This window comes from Rana temporaria, chromosome 5, assembly GCF_905171775.1.
Source record: "Rana temporaria chromosome 5, aRanTem1.1, whole genome shotgun sequence".
Taxonomy (NCBI): domain Eukaryota; kingdom Metazoa; phylum Chordata; class Amphibia; order Anura; family Ranidae; genus Rana; species Rana temporaria.
The window spans coordinates 100,254,121-100,275,709 of NC_053493.1; the positions used below are offsets into that span (position 1 = coordinate 100,254,121).

The 21,589-nt window shown below is 42.9% G+C and overlaps 1 protein-coding gene across 1 annotated transcript in view; it reads left to right on the forward strand.

Annotated features, from left to right (window-relative positions):
- CHN2 (chimerin 2) overlaps positions 1 to 21,589 on the forward strand; it is a 438,139-nt gene that overhangs the window by 321,139 nt on the left and 95,411 nt on the right. The window contains exon 7 of the mRNA XM_040352931.1: positions 20,100 to 20,177. Within this exon, the coding sequence (XP_040208865.1) occupies positions 20,100 to 20,177 (78 nt within the window). The remainder of the gene's footprint in view (positions 1 to 20,099; positions 20,178 to 21,589) is intronic.

A 21,589-nucleotide genomic window follows, 5' to 3' on the forward strand; every position in this document is an offset into this window, starting at 1 on the left:
AGACAAATATCTCTATGCAGGCTTGATTGGTGGAGAGTTTTAAGAAATATCTCTCCCAGGAATCTTTCTGTTGTGGTCTCTTTTCCAGACTGTTAAAATGCAGAAAAGTTCTTATCAGTCATCATGTTATCATTGCATGCAAATATAATAGTAGGAAGTGGGGAGAGATACTAGCAAGATTGTTTATGTAGAGGTGTTTTTGGAATGTTTTTGGACTCCAACAAGATCTGACTCCAAGAGATTTTATGTATCCCTTTTTCTATTTATTGGTTAGATATGCTTTTTCTAGAATATAAGCACCCGATTCAGTTTACCAGTCTTCATTCTTTAGGAAAATGAGAGAGTGTCTATCCGCTGTCACCAACATTTCCATGTTTGCATCAGTTTTTAATAATATGTCCTTATAGATCTGGGGGGCAGTGAAACAGTGGTATAATATTCAAACCAATAAAGCTTGCCTGCCATGATTGTCCAGATGTTGTCATAAAAATATAGACCTGCCATCCTCTGACATGACATACCCTAATGAGTTGCCATCATTTATTAGATCTTAAGTCAGTCCTTCAGTTTAATAAGCAGAGTGAATATGTATGACCCAGGGCTCAAGTCCTGCGGGAACGCGTGGGAATGGAGTTCCTGCACTTTTTTCACAGCAGGAACTCAGTTCCCTTTGCAGGACTAGAGCAGCCGAGCCTCCCGAGCCAATCCTTCACTAAGCGGCGATGCCCAGCTCGAGTCACTGTCAGGGGCAGGCGAACCTTAGTAATCCTTAATGTTACTGCCCGCTTCCTGTATATGGATTCATCTGGTAGTGTGCGGGTATTCCGTCACTTCCTCGATGCCGCAATGTCTCCTGGGAGCATTTCTCATTGTTCCCAGGAGACATTGCTGAGGTCTGCCGTGAGTTATCGTGGGATTTAGAAAGAACTTACTTCTTTCTAAATCCCACGATAACTCGCATCAGACCTCCGCAATGTCTCCTGGGAACAATGACAAAAGCTCCCAGGAGACATTGCGGCATCGAGGAAGTGACGGAATACCCGCACACTACCAGATGAATCCATATACAGGAAGCGGGCAGTAACATAAAGGATTACTAAGGTACAGTGAATCGAAAAAAAAAAACATGCGGTTTAGTAATTATGCATATGAGCGTATCATTTTTTATTTTTTTTGGTGGGGGAGTGGATCTTGGGTGGGAGTTCCCACACTTTTTTCCGCAGGACTTGACCTCTGGTATGACCAGTTTCTATGTATGACAATAGAAGCTATGTACTCAGTTTATGGATTACAAATTGGTTTGACTTGTCACTGGGTTAGTTTTGCCCTGTAAGAATGCAAACTATGTTTTTTAAAAGCGATAAGGATATCCTGAATGTAAAAAGTCAGGTCAGAGGTTACACATTGCCAAAGGGGTTTTAACTGAGAGTTAAAGAACAAAGAAGGTGCAGTCAGGTATCCCATTAGGTAAAATCTTGACAAGTTTACTTGAATCCTAATTCATGACACCTTGAATAATGCTAGATATCCAATGGCTCTTACTTGACTTGACTGAGTCGAATGTATGACTATCTTGGCTCTAGTCCCATACTTGCCTTTCTCCCAAGCATCACCCTCATGAGAGTCCATTGCCATAGATTTGATAATCTCATATGTGTTGGAAGGGGGTAGAGGGATAGACATCAATATTAAATCCTGTGCAGTTGATATAGACTTGGTCCCATATTTTCTTTTTATTAAATTTACATTCAGAATTCTCCAGTAAGTTACGATGAAAAAGTCCCCTCTATGCGTTTGGTTCTTGTAGGACATTTTAGAGTGCATTTAAAGCCACTATGTAATATTAATATTTTCTTGTTAAATTGATGGATACTATCATATTCATGAGATAATCTGTTCCAAACTAGGTCTGAGACTGCACAGTGCAAATGAGGATAGAGATTGCCGTGTACAGATATAATGGTAGAGATGAAACGTTTTCTAGCCACCTGAAATCCATAAAATGTCAGAGATAGTCACAGGCCACTGACCCCAGCCTACTGATAATTACAAAATACGTTTTTCTTCAGTAAAATATGCAGACTATCCATGTTGTTACTACCTTCAGAAAAATAGCAATCCAACGCTGTCCTCCTGGAGCTGCCATAGTGCTGTTTGCCTCTGATACAGGAGAGGAAGATATAGCAGAGCTTCTTTATGTAAGGAGTATTTTAATGTACAAGTGGTTTCTTGGGGTTTATTTTTTTATTTATTTTTTATTGTATACAAGCACATACTACCGTCATATGAACTTCACTCTACATCCTAATGACTATTTTTGTCCATGATATATTGTAAAATTGGGATGAGCCTTTAAAAAGTTATTATAGTTATCTTTTAAATGTTCCAGCAACACTTTTAGGTCTAAAGCCTCGTACACACGATCAGTTTTCCCGAAAACTGAGAGGAGAGCTTTTGGCCGGGAATCCCGGCCATGTGTATACTCCTCCCAGTTTTTCCGACAGGAAAATTGCCCAAAAACCGCCGGACAAAAAAAGAGAACGGACTTTTGCCCGGCGGATTTGGCAGTTTTCCTATGGGAAAAACTGTGATGGATTCCCGGCCAATGCTCCATCGCAGTTTTCCTGTCGGGAAAAATGTCCGTGTGTAGGGGAAAGACTGAACTGAACAGGTTCTTGGCTCCCCCCTCGGGATTTCCAATGGGAACTTTTCCTGTCGGAAATCCCATACGTGTGTACGAGGCATTATACTTACTTGTAACTGCTCCTTTGGGGTCTTTGCTCTGCAGCCCACTGGGAGTGCAGGACTATCTGTAGATGCTACTGGAGGGAGAAGCATTAAAGAAAATCTGTTGCTTTGGTCTGCATTAGCAAAGCACAAGTTCACCTGAAGTTTACCATAAAGCAGAGTCAAAAACAAAGGGATTACACTTGTTAAAGTCTGTTATGAGCTTCTTAATGCAGCTACTTTACCTGAATTAACTGTTGTTCAAATAATTGCTCTTGTGTATTAAGTAGCACACAGTAGCAAACACGTAAATTTAATTATATAATGTAAAAGCAGATTTGGGCTCATGCAGGTACAAAAATTCCTCCAGAGTAAAATTTCCAGAAGTTTTCTGCAGGCGTTGTGTACAGCCAGCCATATAACTGAATGGCTGTGGACAGCCATGCTCAGGTAAATTGGGCATTGTGGAAGATATACTATATTACCAAAAGTATTGAGACGCCTGCCTTTACACGCACATAAACGTTAATGGCATCCCAATCTTAAACCCTGTACACATGTTCGGACCTTTGTCCGACCAAAATCACATCGAAATACCGACGGAATTCCATTGGAGTAAAAGAGAACATGTTCTCTATCTAAACTCCAAAGGAATTCATCGGAATTTCCGATGGAAATAATCCGATGGGGCATACACACAGATGGAATTTCCGATGGGAAAAGTCCATCAGAAATTCCAAGTAGGTGTACGGGGCATAAGTCCGTAGGTTTTTTTTATTGAGTTGGCCCACCCTTTGCAGCTATAATAGCTTCAACTATTGTGGGAAGGCTGTCCACAAGGTTTAGGAGTGTGTTTATGGGAATGTTTGACCATTCTTCCAGAAGTGCATTTGTGAGGTCAGGCACTGATGTGGACGAGATGACCTGGCTCACAGTCTCCGCTCCATTTCATCCCAAAGGTGTTCTATCGGGTTGAGGTTAGGACTCTGTACAGGCCAGTCAAGTTCCTCCACCCCAAACTAACTCATCCATGTCTTTATGGACCTTGTTTGTGCAGTGGTGCGCAGCCACGTTTGAACAGGAAACTGTTCCCACAAAGTTGGGAGCATAAAATTGTCCACAATGTCTTGGTATACTGACGCCTTAAGGGCGTTAAAGGCCATAAGGGCCAAGCCCAACCCTTGAAAAACAACCCCACACCGTAACCCACCCCGTTCCACCAAATGATTGACCAGCGCACAAAGCAAGGTCCATAAAGACATGGATGAGCGAGTTTGAGGTGGTGAAACTTGGCTGGCCTGCACAAGTTCTGAATCCTGACCTCAACCTGATAGAACACCTTTGGGATGAATTAGAGCGGAGACTGCAATCCAGGCCTTCTTGCCCACATCAGTGTCTGACCTCAGAAATGCGCTTCTGGAAGAGTGGTCAAACATTCCCATAGACAAACTCCTAAACCTTGTGGACAGCCTTCTCAGAAGAGTTGAAGCTGTTATAGCTGCAAAGTGCGGGCCAACACAATATTAAACCCTACGGACTTATGCCCTGTACACACGATCAGTTCATCCGATGAAAACGGACTGATAGATTTTTTCATCAGATACCTGATGAAGCTGACTTTCATCAGTCGTGCCTACACACCATCGGTTAAAAAAACGATCGTGTCAGAACGCGGTGACGTAAAACACAATGACGTGCTGAGAAAAATGAAGTTCAATGCTTCCAAGCATGCGTCGACTTGATTCTGAGCATGTGTGGATTTTAAACCGATGGACGTGCCCACAGACGATCGTTTTTTTCTATCGGTTTTTTAACCATCAGATAATTTTAAAACAAGTTTCTAGTTTTTTAACCGATGAATAAAAAAACGATGGGGCCCACACACGATCGGTTCGTCTGATGAAAACGGTCCATCAGACCGTTTTCATCGGACAAACCGATCGTGTGTACGCGGCATAAGACTGGGATGCCATTAAAGTTCATGTAAAGGCAGGCATCCCAATACTTTTTTTAGTAATATAATGTGTGTGTATGTGTATACATATATTGTGAGGGGTTAGCTCGGTAGCGGGGTGTGTGACCCCTTGGATGGGTTCACCACACACTGAATTTCTACAGACTGGCAGTCGAAGACGGTTGAAAACAAAGTTTCTGGTTTATTTTTCCATCTTGCTGGAAAACAATTGCAAGCATCCAAACAGCATAAACAAAATCAAACATAAAATAAATCCTAGCCACTCTGGGTGTCTACCTTCCACACAGGAACCTATCTATGAAGTCTAACACAGCCTACTGCTGGGTAGACAGTGCTGGTCATACAGCACAAAACAATAGTCTTTTGATTTTTATCACACAGAAAAATCAATCCTCTTCTCACCTTCACACAAGGCTTTCTGGCACTGCTCTCCTACTCACACAGACTCAGGATGTTGCAGCCAATTAGTGGTAATCCTTTGGACTTCTTATAGAGGCCTTTAATTGCCTCACTCTGAACAGCTGGAGTCTTCCAACGACCCTTAGCCTTCCTGGCTATTTCTGCAGCCGACGCCAAATAATGATTGGTGTATTGTCTAAAGAAGGCAGAAATGTATGTTTCGTCTGTGACAACACCCACAGATTTACCTGACTTCCTGTCACAATATATATATATATATATATATATATATATATATATATATGTGTGTGTGTTTGTTTATGAAGTCAAGCCATACATAATACATTTTATTTCGTTCTTCGATTTCCCCCCCCATCTACACATTTAAGGGGCATGGGGGTAGGAGCTATTTTATTCTGACAGTGAGGAGGCTTCCCCGCCATCAGAAAACACTCATCAGGACTGATTGAGCTACAATTTTCCAACAGGCCGATTGTATAGAAACCAATCGATAGATTGACTTTTGTATAACCAATCTCCCAAAACTCAGGCCGGCTCAACCCGAACTGGACAAATTTCGATCCATCTATGGCCAGCTGTTTACACAAATAAAGAAAAGTGCATAGGAGAAATGTACGAAGTATAAATGGCCTTGCATATAACACAGGTCTAAATGAGCGTGGCAGATAATAGTATACAAGGAGGCGCTTTCTCTGAAGAGTTTTCTGAGAACGCCTGAGGGCATACAGTGGAATTGAGATAACGTGTGAAAGGATTAACTTTATTAGATAAAAAATAATTACTGATTGTTCACACTGTGGTAGCGCTGGGAAGAGAGAACTGAAGCCATTTTTCCAGACAAGCACTTTAATCCACTGACAGCCCCGGAGCCCATGGCAAAATTTCCTCGCTCTCCCATTGGCTTCTACATTTCAAACATCCTCACACCGGAATAGGCCCGCAATGGCTCTGTTACATCTCTTTTGTCTGACCTACATTTAAATGTTTTGGCGCTGGCAGCGGTTAGACAGAAAAAAAAAAAACATCATGAGAATTGGCGTGCCGTACACTCATCTCCCTTGGGAAAGAAGGAATGCCAGAGTCATCATATTGGGCGATTTTGTACTGAATATCCCACAAACCACAGGCCTAATTAACTCTTGTAGACGCAGGTGCTGTTTTCTGTCTAATGAATAATCAATCACAGAAATCTATTGACTAACAGACAGAAAACGAAAGAATCCTCCTCTCTATATGTTTGTATTGCAGCCTCCTTGTAGTACATAGAGGAAATCGCCCCGGGCACTCTCAGTTCTGTCACTTTGTGAGAAATATACTAATCCAACCAGACTGAGAAATTGAAAAATGTGATCATGCAAGAATGGAATACGTACATACAGACATAAATAACAAGCAGCTTTAGGATCAGAGAGTTCCAACAGTCCTGAATTTGGGTGGGAAAGGGACTTATATAGAGTATATACATAGGGCCGGATTCAGAAAAGAGATACGACGGTGTATCTCCTGATACGCCGTCGTATCTCTGAGTGCGGTCGGTCGTATCTATGCGCCTGATTCAGAGAATCAGTTACGCATAGATATCTAGAAAATTTAAATAAAACACGCCCCCAACATCCCCATTTGTATTAGGCGGGCTTACACCGCAACACATACGTTACGCCGCCGTAACTAAGGGCGCAAGTTCTTTCTGAATACAGAACTTGCGCCCAAAGTATTTTTTGAACGGCACATGCGCCGTCCGTAAAATATCCCAGTGTGCATTGCTCCAAATTACGCTGCAAGGACGTATTGGATTCGACGTGAACGTAAATTACGTACAGCCGTATTCGCAAACGACTTACGCAAACGACGTATCAGAGATACGTTACGCCGGAAGAAAGATGCGCTCATCTTTCTGAATCCGGCCCATAGTATGAGCTATGTGCTATGTATTATGAGCATGTGATATATAAATGGCAGGACCTTATCCATAGTGGAAAGGGATGCAAATTCTACTCTATGTTATTGATCAATTTTCTATTATAATGCTTAGGAAATAGGCATTGTATAGCTGAACTATGAGCACAAAAACTTTCAAATACAATTACTCCTTAAAGCGGGAGTTCACCCATTTAAAAAAAAAAATAAAATCTCCCCTTAGCTTCCTGCTCGTTCGGTCTAGGGGAATCGGCTATTTATATTAAAATATGATCCGTACTTACCCGTTTTCGAGCTTCATCTTCTTCCGTCGCTTCCGGGTATGGGTCTTCGGGAGCGGGCGTTCCTTCTTGAGTGACAGCCTTCCGAGAGGCTTCCGACGGTCGCATCCATCGCGTCACTCGTAGCCGAAAGAAGCCGAACGTCGGTGCGGCTCTATACTGCGCCTGCGCACCGACGTTCGGCTTCTTTCGGAAAATCGTGACGCGATGGATGCGACCGTCGGAAGCCTCTCGGAAGACTGTCAATCAAGAAGGAACGCCCATTCCCGAAGCCCATACCCGGAAGCGACGGAGAGGATGCGTCTCGTAAACGGGTAAGTACTGCACATATTTTAAAATAAATAGCCGATTCCCCTAGTAATAACGAGCAGGAATCTAAGGGGGAAAAGTGCCCTCTAAGGGTGAACCCCCGCTTTAATAACCAAAAGTCTATACAGTACATTCATTGTGTGTGCACAACATTTCTTTACAAACCCAGATATTAACTTGTAAAAGCAACAGTGACATAAGAAGTTTGTGCAGTAAGTAAAGCTATGGCAGGCCCCACCCACTACAGATGGCCTTCGGAAAACTATAGGAGGGGGCGGAGACAAGACCAGTCACCCTGCACAAGGAGAGAGAGCAGCGGTGACAGGTCTTTATTACTCCTGCACACAATTTTTAATACAGTACTGGATCACTGCACAGATCTGGAAGAAATACACAAAGCACACCAAGATTAGTAAAAATACATACGGCTCATGAATTTAACCACTTCAATACCAGGCATTTTCACCCCCTTCCTGCCCAAGCCATTTTTCAGCTTTCAGCACTGTCACATTTTGAATGACAATTGCGCGGTCATGCAACACTGTACCCAAATTAAATTTTAATAATTCTTTCCCCACAAATAGAGCTTTCTTTTGGTGGTATTTGATCACCTCTGCAGTTTTTTTTTGCGTTATAAACAAAATAAGAGCGACAATTTTGAAAGAAAAGCAATATTTTCACAGGGTTCACGTCAGTGATCCAGAAATTTGACAGACAGCTAGTATTTTCATGAAAAGGTCAGCAATGGCTGATAGATTCACTAGTATTATCTATTACCTGCCGTCCTTATTCAGGCAGGTATCCTATTATAAATGTTAGTGCCCTCAATAGCACCTTCCACTTACATTTCACAGTTCACCCCTGTACCTCGAGGAGCAGCTCAATATATATATAAGTACTGTATAATAATATATACGCGTTTTTTTAATTATTTTGGCGCGGGATCAACTTCACTTTATTTTCAGCAATGGCTGTTACCATATTTTTCTGAGCATAAGTTTCCTTAAAAGCAGACCTAAAGTAAAAAATTTACCTTAGGTCCACCACTGTAAGTTGCTGCTGCCAAAAAAAAAAAAAAAGATGGCAGCTGGATACCACCCACGCCCAAAATATTTAATCTATTTCCTGGAGAAGGGTCTCTGCCCCCAAACTGCTTTCAATAATGCTTTCATTATGTAACAGCAAAGGGGTAGGTTCCAGCTGCTTAAAGCGGAGGTCCACACAAAAAGTGAACCTCCGCTTTTCGGAACCCTCCCCCCTCTGGTGTCACATTTGGCACCTTTCAGGGGGGAGGGGGGTGCAGATACCTGTATAATACAGGTATTTGCATCCACTTCTGGGAATAGAATCCCGCAGGAGTCACGCCCCTTCGCGTCACCCCCCGCTGTCTTCTGGGAAACACACTGGTCCCAGGAGACAGCAGGGACCAGTGAGGGCACGCCGCGCGACTCTCGCATGCGCAGTAGGGAATCGGGCAGTGAAGACGCAACACTTCCTCCTTCAAATCATCATATCCCTGTTTCTTGGCCTCCTCATGTCATCATACTATGGGCTAGCTCTGCCCCTAGACCCCACCATAGGACTACCTCAGAAAATTTGACCCATGCCCCAATAATGGTGTTTTTCTTTGTCCTCGTTTCAGATCTTCCTCTGATTGGAAGACATTTTCAAGGCTGCTGTCTAGATTTCAAACACAACATTAATGGACATTATGTAGTAGATGTCTCATCCAGGTCCTATTCTTCTCATTTTGGTCAGCCGTTTCTGAATTAATTGCGTGTTTAGCATTTATCTGGACAGGAAGTATTTTTTTTTGTTTTTTTATCCCTCTCATAGTTCTGGTGGCTAGCTACATTCCATAGTATGCAGTTATGAGTGGGGCAAAAATAAGGAAAATACTTCCCAACGTTTTCCTTTTTCTTGGCCAATCCTCATGTCAGCATCAATTCCCTGCCTTTTTAGCCTGTTGTGAGAACATGGCCCAGATTCACATATAATTACGTTGCTCCTGGGCAGCGTAACGTATGTGATTTACGTTACACCGCCGCAGGTTTACAGCGTTAGTGCCTGATTCTCAGAACACTTACCTGTAAACTTGCGGCGGTGTATCGTAAAAGCGCTCGGTGCAAGCCCGCCCAATTCAAATGGAGCGGGCACCATTTACATTAGGCGCGTTCCCGCGCCGAGCGTACTGCGCATGCTCCGTCGGGTAAATTACCCGACGTGCATTGCGCTAAATGACGTCGCACCGACGTCATTTGCTTAGACGTTAACGTAAATGGCGTCCAGCGCCATTCACGGACGTCTTACGCAAACGACGTCGATTTTTTTAAATTTCGACGTGGGAACGACGGCCATACTTAACATTGGCTGCGCCTCATAGACCCAGGGGCAAATTTACGCGTCGCAAAGGCTACGGAAACATCGTAAATTCTCTGCGTCGAGCGCGCGTACGTTCGGGAATCGTCGTAATTTGCTAATTGACATAAGCGACGGGGAAAACGACGTCGGCGACACCTAGCGGCGGGAAAAAAAAATTGCATTTAAGATCTGACAGCGTAAGAGCCTTACGCCTGTCAGATCTAATGGGTATCTATGCGTAACTGATTCTAAGAATAGTCGCATAGATACCCGGGGCCAGATTAGGACTTACGATGGCGCAAATGGTGTTGCGCCGTCGTAGCGCCTTTGAGAATCTGGGCCTTTGTGTATCAAACTCAGTTATAGAGGGTTGGATCAAATTTATAGACTAGTGAGGTGGTCCTACAGAGGCTCAGGGGGCAGAGCTGACCAGAAGCATGTTGAATAATAATATAGCATGAATGAAAGCTGCTCCAGGTGATCGCTCCCAAGTTGCAGAGTTGTGCAAGTCTTTAGCAGATTATTTTTTGGCTCGCCAGTCATACTTCAGAAGACAATAGATACACCGATTACCTGCACTCTGTCTCAGACTTTATTGATGATTCACATTAAAATCATCACATCATGGGGTACAGCAGGAAAAGCCAAGATTGACACGTTTCACGCTCTGACAGCGCTTAGTTATAATGTAAAACGCATCAATATTGCCTTGTCCTGCTGTAACACATGATGTGATGATTTTAATGGGGTTGTAAAGGTAAAAGTTTTATCACCTTAATGCATTCTATGCATTAAGGTGAAAAAACATCTGTGGATTAGCGCCCCCCCCCCGAGCCCCCTGTTTACTTACCTGACCCCTTAAAAAGTCCCGTGCCGTGAACATGCAGGCTTCTCAGCCAGCTTTTCGGCTCATTCATTGGTTGATTGAAAGCAGTGCAGCCATTGGCTCGCGCTGCTGTCAATCACATCCAATGATGCCGCGCCCCGGGAGGGGGGGGGGCGAGTGATACAGTGAATGGTTATAGCCATTGGCTGTATCACTGGGGCGCACCCGCATGAACTAACAAATAAAGCTCGCTCGCTTGCATGAAGGTGGTTAGTTCTTGCGGGGAGGAGCCGAGACAGTCGCCGAGGGACCCCAGAAGACCAGGTTCAGGGCCACTCTGTGCAAAACGAGCTGCACAGTGGAGGTAAGTAGAACATGTTTGTTATTTAAAAAATGATCTTTAGTGTTCCTTTAATGTGAAGCATCAAAAAAATCTGAGACAGAGTGAATTTAATCCGTGTATCCCTTAGAAGCATGTTGACATGAGGATTGGCGAGGAAAGGAAAATGAAGGCAAGTGTTGGTAAACAATTTTCAATTTTGTTGTTGCTTTAATCAGACTTCTTATTAGAGGGTGGATATATATATATTCATTCTCCATGATCCCACTGTATATAGGATTGTAGCCACCCTTAACTGCTCACTCCCAAGATGGAATATGGACTATGAGATTTGTAGTCTGCATAGAGCAGTGCAAATTGCTACATCTAACTTGCACTGCTTGAATGAATGAATGAATGAAAAACTTATATAGCGCGGCATGTCGGCATGGGCGATGTCAGGAGAAAGAGATGTCAGGAGAAAGAGAGGGTTTATGAGCTCACAGAAGACGTTATAAAGAGGCATTACGATAAAAAGCCTTCTTGACGGGTCCCCACAGTGTCTTTTCACCCATGCTCCAGTGGTCCAGTGGTCTAAGGTACTAAAGTCATTAAAAGAGAAGTATGGCTTCTTTTAAAAAAAATTAAAAAAATTATACTCTCTTAGGGGGATGCAGCATCACTCTGATGCTGCATCTGTCCCCCACTGCTTCTGAAGCCTCATACACACGACCGAGGAACTTGACGGGCGAAACACATCGTTTTCCTCGTCGAGTTCCTTGTTAGGCTGTCGAGGAACTCGTCAAGGCAAGTTTCTCCATTCCCGTCGAGGAAATAGAGAACTTGCTCTCTTTTTGGCTCGTCGAGTTTCTCGACAGTTTCCTCGACAAAAATGTACACACGACCAGTTTCCTCGGCAAAAAAATATCTCCCAGCAAGTTTCTTGCTGGTTTTTGCCGGTCGTGTGTATGAGGCTTTAGACTGAGAACTGAGCGATCAGAGACCAATGATCACTCAGTTTTCAGTCTTCAGTGAGCAGAGAGTCAATGACTGCCAGTGCTCACCAGAGCGCTGGGCTATAGATGGGGGCGGAAGTGGCTGATTTAGCCTCTCAGTGTCTGGCTGAGAGGCTGAGCCAGCTGCCAGTCCAGGGATCCCAAAAACAGTTGATAGTAGTGCAGAACAAACTGCACTCCTATGATCCATAGGAACGTAGGGGAGCACCATCTGCCCAGGGAAGCAGATGATTTACTCTCCCCATGACTAAACGAGCAGTTAAGCCTTGTAGTACAGGTCCAGCCCCACTGCAAGTGAGTTTTCTTTTACATTTCCTTGGGTTCTGCCTTTAAAGCCCATAAGGTGGCTGAATTATGTTAAACCTGAAAGTATATGAAAATAGCTGGACACAATTTTTTATTTATTTATTGTTCTTACAATAAAATCTTGTTTCTTGAGGGACACAGGGTTGAATTAATTCAGAGACTTATGGGTTATGCTGCTGCCATACATATCTGAATTACTTAATTCCTATGTCTCTCAATGGACAGGAAATAAAATAAGATTTTTGTTCTTATCATAAAATCTTTTTCCTGAGGTCCATTGAGAGACACAGGGATGAAGTAATTTCTAGACGTATGGCAGCCGCAAAACCCAAAACATATTTAATCCATGTCCCTCAATGGCCAATAGAGATAGTTATTTTGCCTTTGCACACTAATTACATAGCAAGGTTTTCAATGTGGAGCTATTTTCCTTTTCTTTTTAGTATAATCATATCTCATAACTCTGTGCCAAGAAGAGAGCATCTATGGACTGTGTGTTTGTTACAAGACATCAGCTGATGCAGCTTGTGTACTTTAAATCTATGTTAAAAATAAGTTTTTCTTCACATTGCAGAGTGTCAGCTGCTCCAGACTTGGACTCTGTGTACTGTACTGTCAGAGAGAATAGATGACTTGTGCAGGCAGCTTATGTCCAGGTGTCCGCTTGAGTAACACTGGCAGGAATAGAATGCACTCTGTTTGGAGACACATTTTAAACGTGGCTTTATTTACTAAATGATGACTGTGAGAGGGACCTGTGTCTCTGACATAACAAAGAGCTCATTGCGTCACACTTTATAAAGATCAACCAACTATAGATGGGTTCATAGGCGTGCGCACATAGGGTGTAAGGTGTGCCTGGGCACACCCTGATCACCCTGTACTGTGCAGATTCCTCCTGCTGCCTGGCTGCAGAGAAAGGGACTGGGGAATCTCTGTCCTCAGTCCCTTTCTCTGTCTCAAAAGTTAGACATCAGGGGTCTGTTTAGACCCCTGATATTTCACCAAAGCCCCTCAACAGGGCTCCTAAAAATATATATATATATATATATATATATATATATATATATATATATATATATATATATATATATATATATATATATATATACACAGTATATATATTTAAAAAAAAAATAATAAAAATAAATAGTAAAAAAATAATAATAATAATACAAATAAAGACACTGACACCAATCTCTGCCCTGCTGACAAAGCCCTACTGACTTGCCCACTGCCATATACGGTATATTACACACGCATGTGTGTTTGAGCTTTGGTGTGCACACCCTAATTACACCTATGGATGGGTTCATAAACAGCTACAGGGACTGCCTGCCCTTAAAATGACTATTGATGCAATCCAATGTAACAATTTCTCTTGATTTGTTAAAGTGCATCTAAAGTCAAAACTTTAAGCTTTGGATGTAGTAGTCAATGGTAAAGCTGATCATAGATGGTTCAAAATATGGCCAGTTCAGCAGGGACCAGCCTAATTTCGATCCACCTATGGTCACTCCCATTCATGAGACGTTGATCTAATGATCAACTGCTTACAAACAGGCCTGTTGGAAAACTTTATTTGTATTTATTTTTTAACAAACAGAGGTGCTTTATTTAAATAATTACAGTTTACAGCATATATAAAGAAACAGGTTGGTGTCATTACCATGTTAAACAAGAATGATACATATATAACACAGCATAGAGAACCAACAAAAAACAATCTTAGGAACTCTACAGACCAAAATTAGTTCAAAAGATAAATCAGATAAATATTGCATATTATAGTGTCTCCAAATGGAACCTCCAGTATCATACAATAGAGTACTTCCGGCACCAGGTTATAACCCCCTACTTGTGGGAACTCAGGTCAATGTCCAGGGGGACCACACTTTTTCAAATTTCATATGGCAACCCCTATTCAAATGGGTCATTTTATACAAGGGCAGGGCTGCGTTTACCATAGCCTCCCAGGCATACACAGCAGGTTGATCTGAGGACGACCATTTCATTCGAATTTCCTTTTTGGCATAATATAGGAGGTACGCTATGAGGAGCTTAGAGTGATGAGAGTGCTAGTTATCATCAGGGATGCCCAGTAGAGCTAAAGAGGGAGTAGGTGTTAGGTTAAGTTGTAACCAAGGGTTAATTTTATCAAAAACCGCCTTCCAGTATGACATTATGGAAGGGCATTCCCAGATCATATGTACCGTATGTATGAACTCGGTTGGAGTTTACAGAGAGGACAGATGGAATCTCGTTCAGGAAACATTCTCTGCAACCTTTCAGGAGTATAATAGACCCAGTGGAGAATATTAACTAGAATTTTTTTATCTCGGGAGGAAATTACAAGCTTGGGGCCTTGCTCTAGGCCAGGCATGTCCAAAGTCCGGCACGTGTTCCAGTATAATACGGCCCCACTGGTAATTTGGATATATATATATATCTTTTGTGGCCCCAACAAATCCCTGAACGCGGAGCTCAGAGATTCATTGAGGTGGTCACAAAAGATATATACCTTATGTATCATTCAGTTCTGGCAGCCTTGGAGAGGACTGGGAGGGGTCGAGACGAGTGCCGTCAGATTGCATACAGGAATCTCCTGTTTACTCGTGGCCTCTGTAATAGGATGTCCCGTCTCCTGGACTGGCATTGGATGACTGTTCTATCTATCATAGGAGGCGAGATTTTGTATTAAAGAGGCCGCCGAGTAAACAGGAGATTCTCCTGTATCTAATCTGTTGGTGCTCGTCCCGCCCCCTCCCTATCCCCTCCGAGACTGCAGATGGGCATGGATCAGGCTGCACTGATGGCAATGGTGAGGCTGCATTCATGTCAATGGTGAGGCTGCATTTATGTCAATGGTGAGGCTGCATTCATGTCAATGGTAAAACTGCATTTAGGGCAATGGTGAGGCTGCATATACAGTGTATGTCGTTTTTTTAAATTCTTCTTCTAAATACCCTTTTCCCCTTGCTGATCAGCGGTCACGTGATCTCCTTCTCTGATGTATGCACTACAGAGGGAGGGGCTGAGATCTCCCTGCTGGGTGGTCACGTGACCACAGATCTGCAAAGTGAAATAAGGCATTTCGAAGAATTAAAAAAAAACACATACACTGTATAGTACATTTTGTCCTAACAGCGGGGCTGGCAGCAATTGTAAGCAGTAAATTTACTGCTGCTCAGAACAGCAATAGAAGGGGAGGGGTGGCTTACACACAGGAGCTGACAGGGAGAGGGGGAGGGGAGAGAGGAGTGCGGGGGGGATGACGGAGGCACATAATCTGGCCACAGTAATCAAGGCTCAGCAGCAAAAAGCCTTCCGGAATTCATTTGTCAACATGATATGCCTTATTAATTTGGCTCAAATGTGAGTGACCGTTTTTAGTTTTATTAAATAAAAGTTTTAAACAATATCACACTATTTGGGATTCCTTTCTCCTGCATATGGGCTAATACTGGAAGCATTACCAGGAGTACATTGGGACGAGATAACGCCAGAGTGGCGCACAGTGGCATACACTGTGAACATCTGGTGAGTGCAAGCTTTTCAAGAGAACGGATTGCTGTGGTCACCATTTTGGAACACACCAACGGTCATGTCACTGGGCACTGAGCACGCATCTCAATATTCAGCACTTGTGTTAACAAGATTATATCGATTCGTACATACATATGGACTTTTAATTTTTTAATTTGCAATTTTTTGCACGTTTGTCATTGCACCTTATTGAACTTTAACATTTTTTTGTACACAGTGTTCTTAATCTTCATATATTTTTTGCTAATTTGCACATAATCCTTTTCCAGGACAGCACATAATATTTGCACAGGCACCATTGCACTTTGCACAGGCGCTATCATAGTGTTGCATGGTTTGTTGCCATTAACTAGTATTTATATTTATTCATGTTCACCATTGCACTTTATGACCAAGTCATTTAAGGTCCAGGAATTATAAATATCGCCACTCCTACACTTTAAATCAATACTCAATTACTCCACTTAGGTGGATTAATTATGTAGAGGCAGCAGTTTATTTATTCACTGTAGGGCGCAAATCCCCATCTTTGTTTTTTCTACTGGCTTTTTTTTTCTACTGTTTTTTCTATTGGCATTTTAGTTTCATTGCGCGAATTCATCTATACATTTCAATATAAAGGTCATGACACCCTCAAATTGGTTCGCAGAAAGCAATTTGAACTGTGAAGTCAAATGGAATCGAATCACATAGGTCTGAACACCCATGCGATCCAATTCCAGTGCGGACAAAAAAAATGGTCCTGCACCATTTTGCTGCGAATGTGTTGCCATTTCAGCCATACAAACTGTATGGCTGAATTTGCATTGCCCAGCGGTGCAAATCACATGCGATGTCTGGCATCGCAAACGTGTGAACCCAGCCTGAATCTTTAGTGAGAAATCAAGTTTTAAATCCTTATAATTGTTTGATTCCAAGATATTTGTGCTGGTGTAATGATTAAGCATCTGGATTTAAAAGAATTATAAATCTATGCGACCCTTAAATTGGCCATACACCTGTAGCATTTTATTTGAACATTTGTACCGAAATTCTAAAAAATTTGTTTCCATCATTGAGTCAACTAATTCAGTTTGAAAGCCACAAAAATTTCATCCAGACCTGCTATTTGAATGTAATCTCAGAAGCATTAATAATTTTTAAGAGTTTCTTATAATATAGTAGGAGGAGGATCCGAGGATACTCACTCACTAATATACATTTAGATTAAAGGAACACTAAAGATGACATTTTTTTTTAAATAACAAACATGTTATACTTACCACCACTGTGCAGCTCGTTTTGCACAGAGTGGCTCCGAATCTGGTCTTCTGGGGTCCCTCTGCAGCTCCTCCCCGCAAGAACTAACCACCTCCATGTGAGCGAGCTTTCATGGTGGTTAGTTCTTGTGGGTGTGCTCCAGTGATACAGCCGGTGGCTATAGCCGCTTACTGTATCACTCGGCCCCCCCCGCGCGCTGCGTCATTGGATGTGATTAACAGCAACGTGAGCCAATGGCTGCGCTGCTTTCAATCAACCAATGAATGAGCCGAGAAGCCGGCCGAGAAGTCTGCGCATTCACGGAGCGGGGCTTTCGAGGGGTCAGGTAAGTAAAGGGGGGCTCGGGGGGGTCGCTAATCCACAGATGTTTTTTCACCTTAATGCATAGAATGCATTAGGGTGAAAAAACTTTTACCTTTACAACCCCTTTAAAGTAGATAGAATGAAGGGAAGGGGTAAGGACCTATATGGTACAGAATAACAGGCGGGGTGGGGTTGGTGGGGGTGTTAAAAACTAGTCCTATTCTTTGAAAAATTTAAGATGAGTATATGCTATAGGATAGGTCCCTTCTTGTGTTTTTTTTTTATGTTTTGTATATTTGTTTTTACAAAAGTATGTAAGGTTTTATAAAAAAAAAAAAAAGCATTGATCATATATTGTTTGTGCCTAGAACATGCACATTACAATATGTATTTTTCCCTTAGGAACACCACACTAGAATTTAATTCATTAGAGAACAACTTTATATCCTGCTTCTTTAAATTTTCTTGTTACATAAAGAACATCAATTTGACCTCAAAAACATTAGAAAATCTTGGACACTAAGCTAAGCGTCCTTTACCCCACCATTTGTTTTAAGCCTCGTACACACGACCGAGGAACTCGACGGGCGAAACACATCGTTTTCCTCGTCGAGTTCCTTGTTAGGCTGTCGAGGAACTCGACAAGGCAAGTTTCTCCATTCCCGTCGAAGAAAAAGACATGCTCTCTTTTTGGCTCGACGGGATCCTCGACAGTTTCCTCGTCGAAAAATGTACACACGACCGGTTTCCTCTGCAAAAAAAAAATCACAGCAAGTTTCTTGCTGGTTTTTGCCGAGAAACTCGGTCGTGTGTATGAGGCCTTACATGTTTAGGGAGACACTCACGATAATAAGGCCAAACCAGGGTAATTTATAAAAGTATCTGTGGCTCACGCATGCGTTTGCAAATGCGTGTGGACAAAACCCCTGTTTTTAACGCATACTGTTAGACAGGTTAATTTGGTTGTTCTGCAGGCTGGTCGGTAAGGAGGCCTGGTTTATTCCTGGGCATTCCCCAGGTTTTGTTGTTATCTAATTTAATAAAGTAAGCCGATGTCCCGCTGTGATGACAGGCGACGCTTTGAGGAGTAATAGACAAACGTCTCTTAAAGCGGGAGTTCACCCATTTGTTTGTTTTTTGCCCTTTTCCCCTTAGATTCCTGCTCATTTTGTCTAGGGGAATCGGCTAGTTGTTTTAAAATATGAGCAGTACTTACCCGTTTTCGAGATGCATCTTCTCCGTCGCTTCCGGGGTATGGGTCTTCGGGAGCGGGCGTTCCTTCTTGATTGACAGTCTTCCAAGAGGCTTCCGACAGTCGCATCCATCGCGTCACTAGTAGCCGAAAGAAGCCGAACGTCGGTGCGGCTCTATACTGCGCCTGCGCACCGACGTTCGGCTTCTTTCGGAAAATCGTGACGCGATGGATGCGACCGTCGGAAGCCTCTCGGAAGACTTTTAATCAAAATAGGAACGCCCAGTCCCGCAGCCCATACCCGGAAGCGACGGAGAAGATGCATCTCGTAAACCGTAAGTACTGCTCATATTTTAAAACATCTAGCCGATTCTCCTAGACAAAACGAGCATCCATCTAGGGGGAAATAGTGATATATACGGGTGAACCTCCGCTTTAATTGCTCTGGTGATTAATGGTTGCTCGTTGAAAGGGTTAATAGGCCCTGGTGAATAAAGGGAACCCAGACAGTCATTAAGAGAATCTGGGTGCAACAGATTAAAATGACATGCAGGAGAGCCCTCCGATAATCCTTCTCAGACTCCTACAGGATTTACACTCACAGGATATGAAAAAAGGGGAGAGATTTTCTCATTTCAAAATTAATCCATCAGTGGGATTTAGCACGCTTTAATCTATTGCTTTCCCGGCCGGAATAACTTCCAAGTCTTTTTGGCCATTAGCCAGCCCATTGCCGGACAGAGCATCAGGCATCTTCTGTCATCAGATAGCTGTCCTGGTAGCAGACAAGGGATGATGCTCTCTGTTTAAATGAGTTGTGTCACTGACTCATAGTCCCCCCCCCCCCTCTTTAACTTTTGGTTGGATGCTGTTGCTGAGGAGGGCTTTTTTTTTTTTTTTTTTTGTCCATTTCCAGTGTGAGGATTGCATTTTATTCAGGCACACGCCTGTCTTAAGAAGTAAAACAAAGCAGGTCCACTAGTTATTGAGATGCAGAAGCTCCTTCCATCCCACAAGACAGCCCATTCAAGTCACATGTCGGAGGTCTCCACAGAATGGGCTGCAGCTGCTTCCAATCTGCTGTGTAGCATCAGAAGCAGCTGGACCAACCTAGTGCCTGTAAGCCTACAGGGCTCAGAGGAGGAAACCGAAAAGATCTGGGATTCGGACACTATGCTGTCTGAGGAGCTATGGCTGGACAATGACAAGAACTACACCGCTGTCCAAAAGTCCAAGAAGGGCAGGAAGCACCAAGAGCTCCTAGCCCTGGCACTGGGGGTGAAAGTGGGGGGAAGAAGTGCATTGTTGTGGCAGCCTCTCAAACTCTTTGCCTATTCGCAGATCACCTCGCTGGTCCGAAGAGCAGCCCTCACTCAGAATGACAACCACTGCAACTATGAGAAAGCACATAATTTTAAGGTAAGTGCCCAATTTTATTATCTCTCGCTGCCTTCTACTGCTTGCATATCACTAATGGTTAACCCCCCTGTGCTGGAACACGAGCGGCTCGTTACAGCGAGGTCTTTTCGGGCAGGAACAAGCGCTTAATGAACATTTCCATGTAAGAACATCATTTTGCTCCTTTACGGTTATTTAAACAAGCTGAGGCATAAGGCAGATCATCGCCTTTGTCTGGAATTTCTTGTTTAACCACAGTGGCCAACTTTCTTCCTTACTAATGCATCTTGCAGGAAGGAGTTATTGGCAGCCACTGACACAACCACATTAGCTGTGATCTTAACCCGTGAGCTGCCATAGCAACATGGAAAAATGTAAAGGTATGCGTACAGATAGTCCCGATGGTTTTAAAAACAAGGGGGCAGATCCACAAAGATATTACGCCGGCGTATCTATTGATACGCTGCGTAATTTCAAATTTTGCGCGTCGTATCTTTGTTTTGTATCCACAAAACAAGATACGACGGCATCTCGGCTAGATCCGACAGGCGTACGTCTTAGTACGGCGTCGGATCTAAGCTGCAATTTTTCGGCGGCCGCTAGGTGGCGTTTCCGTCGAATTCCGCGTCGAGTATGCAAATTAGCTAGTTACGGCGATCCACGAACGTACGTCCGGCCGGCGCATTGTTTTTGCGTCGTTTGCGTAAGTCGTTCGCGAATAGGAATTTGCGTAGAATGACGTCACCGTCATAAGGATTGGCCGGTTCCGGTTTAATTTCGAGCATGCAAACTGGGATACCCCCACGGACAGGGCATGCGCAGTTAAAAAAAAAATTGTTTACGTCTGGTCACGACGTATTTACATAAAACACGCCCCCAACTTACGGCGCAAATTCTTTGAGGATTCGAAATAAAATAAATAAGTTACGGCGGCGTAGTGTATCTTAGATACGCTGCGCCCGGCGCAAAGGTACGTGGATCTGCCCCAAGATTGCTATATGTCAGTCAACTATTCTGGCTTTTAAAGCTGTCCAGAATGCAAACAATAAAAATTTAAGATTTAATCAGTAGACAACTGATGCAAAGGAAAAAAAATCATTATATAATAATTATATAAATACTTTTTTTTTTTTTATTATTGTTATACAAACTTTTTATAGTGTCAATAGTTTGTATACTGTTGTAGACAGTACAGGTACAATACAACTCAATACAAGGGTCCTGATCATGAGGGCTTACAATCTAAAAGGGATGGTAATATATTTATATACATTACCATCCTTTTTAGATTGTAAGCCCTTATGATCAGGACCAGTGCCGGGACAAGGTCATCCAGCACCCAGGGCAATAGATAGATAGATCCGCTGGTGTGTACAACCCAGCGGATATTTATCCGCGGATATTTTTCGGGCCGATGGTTTTCCAGCGGATCA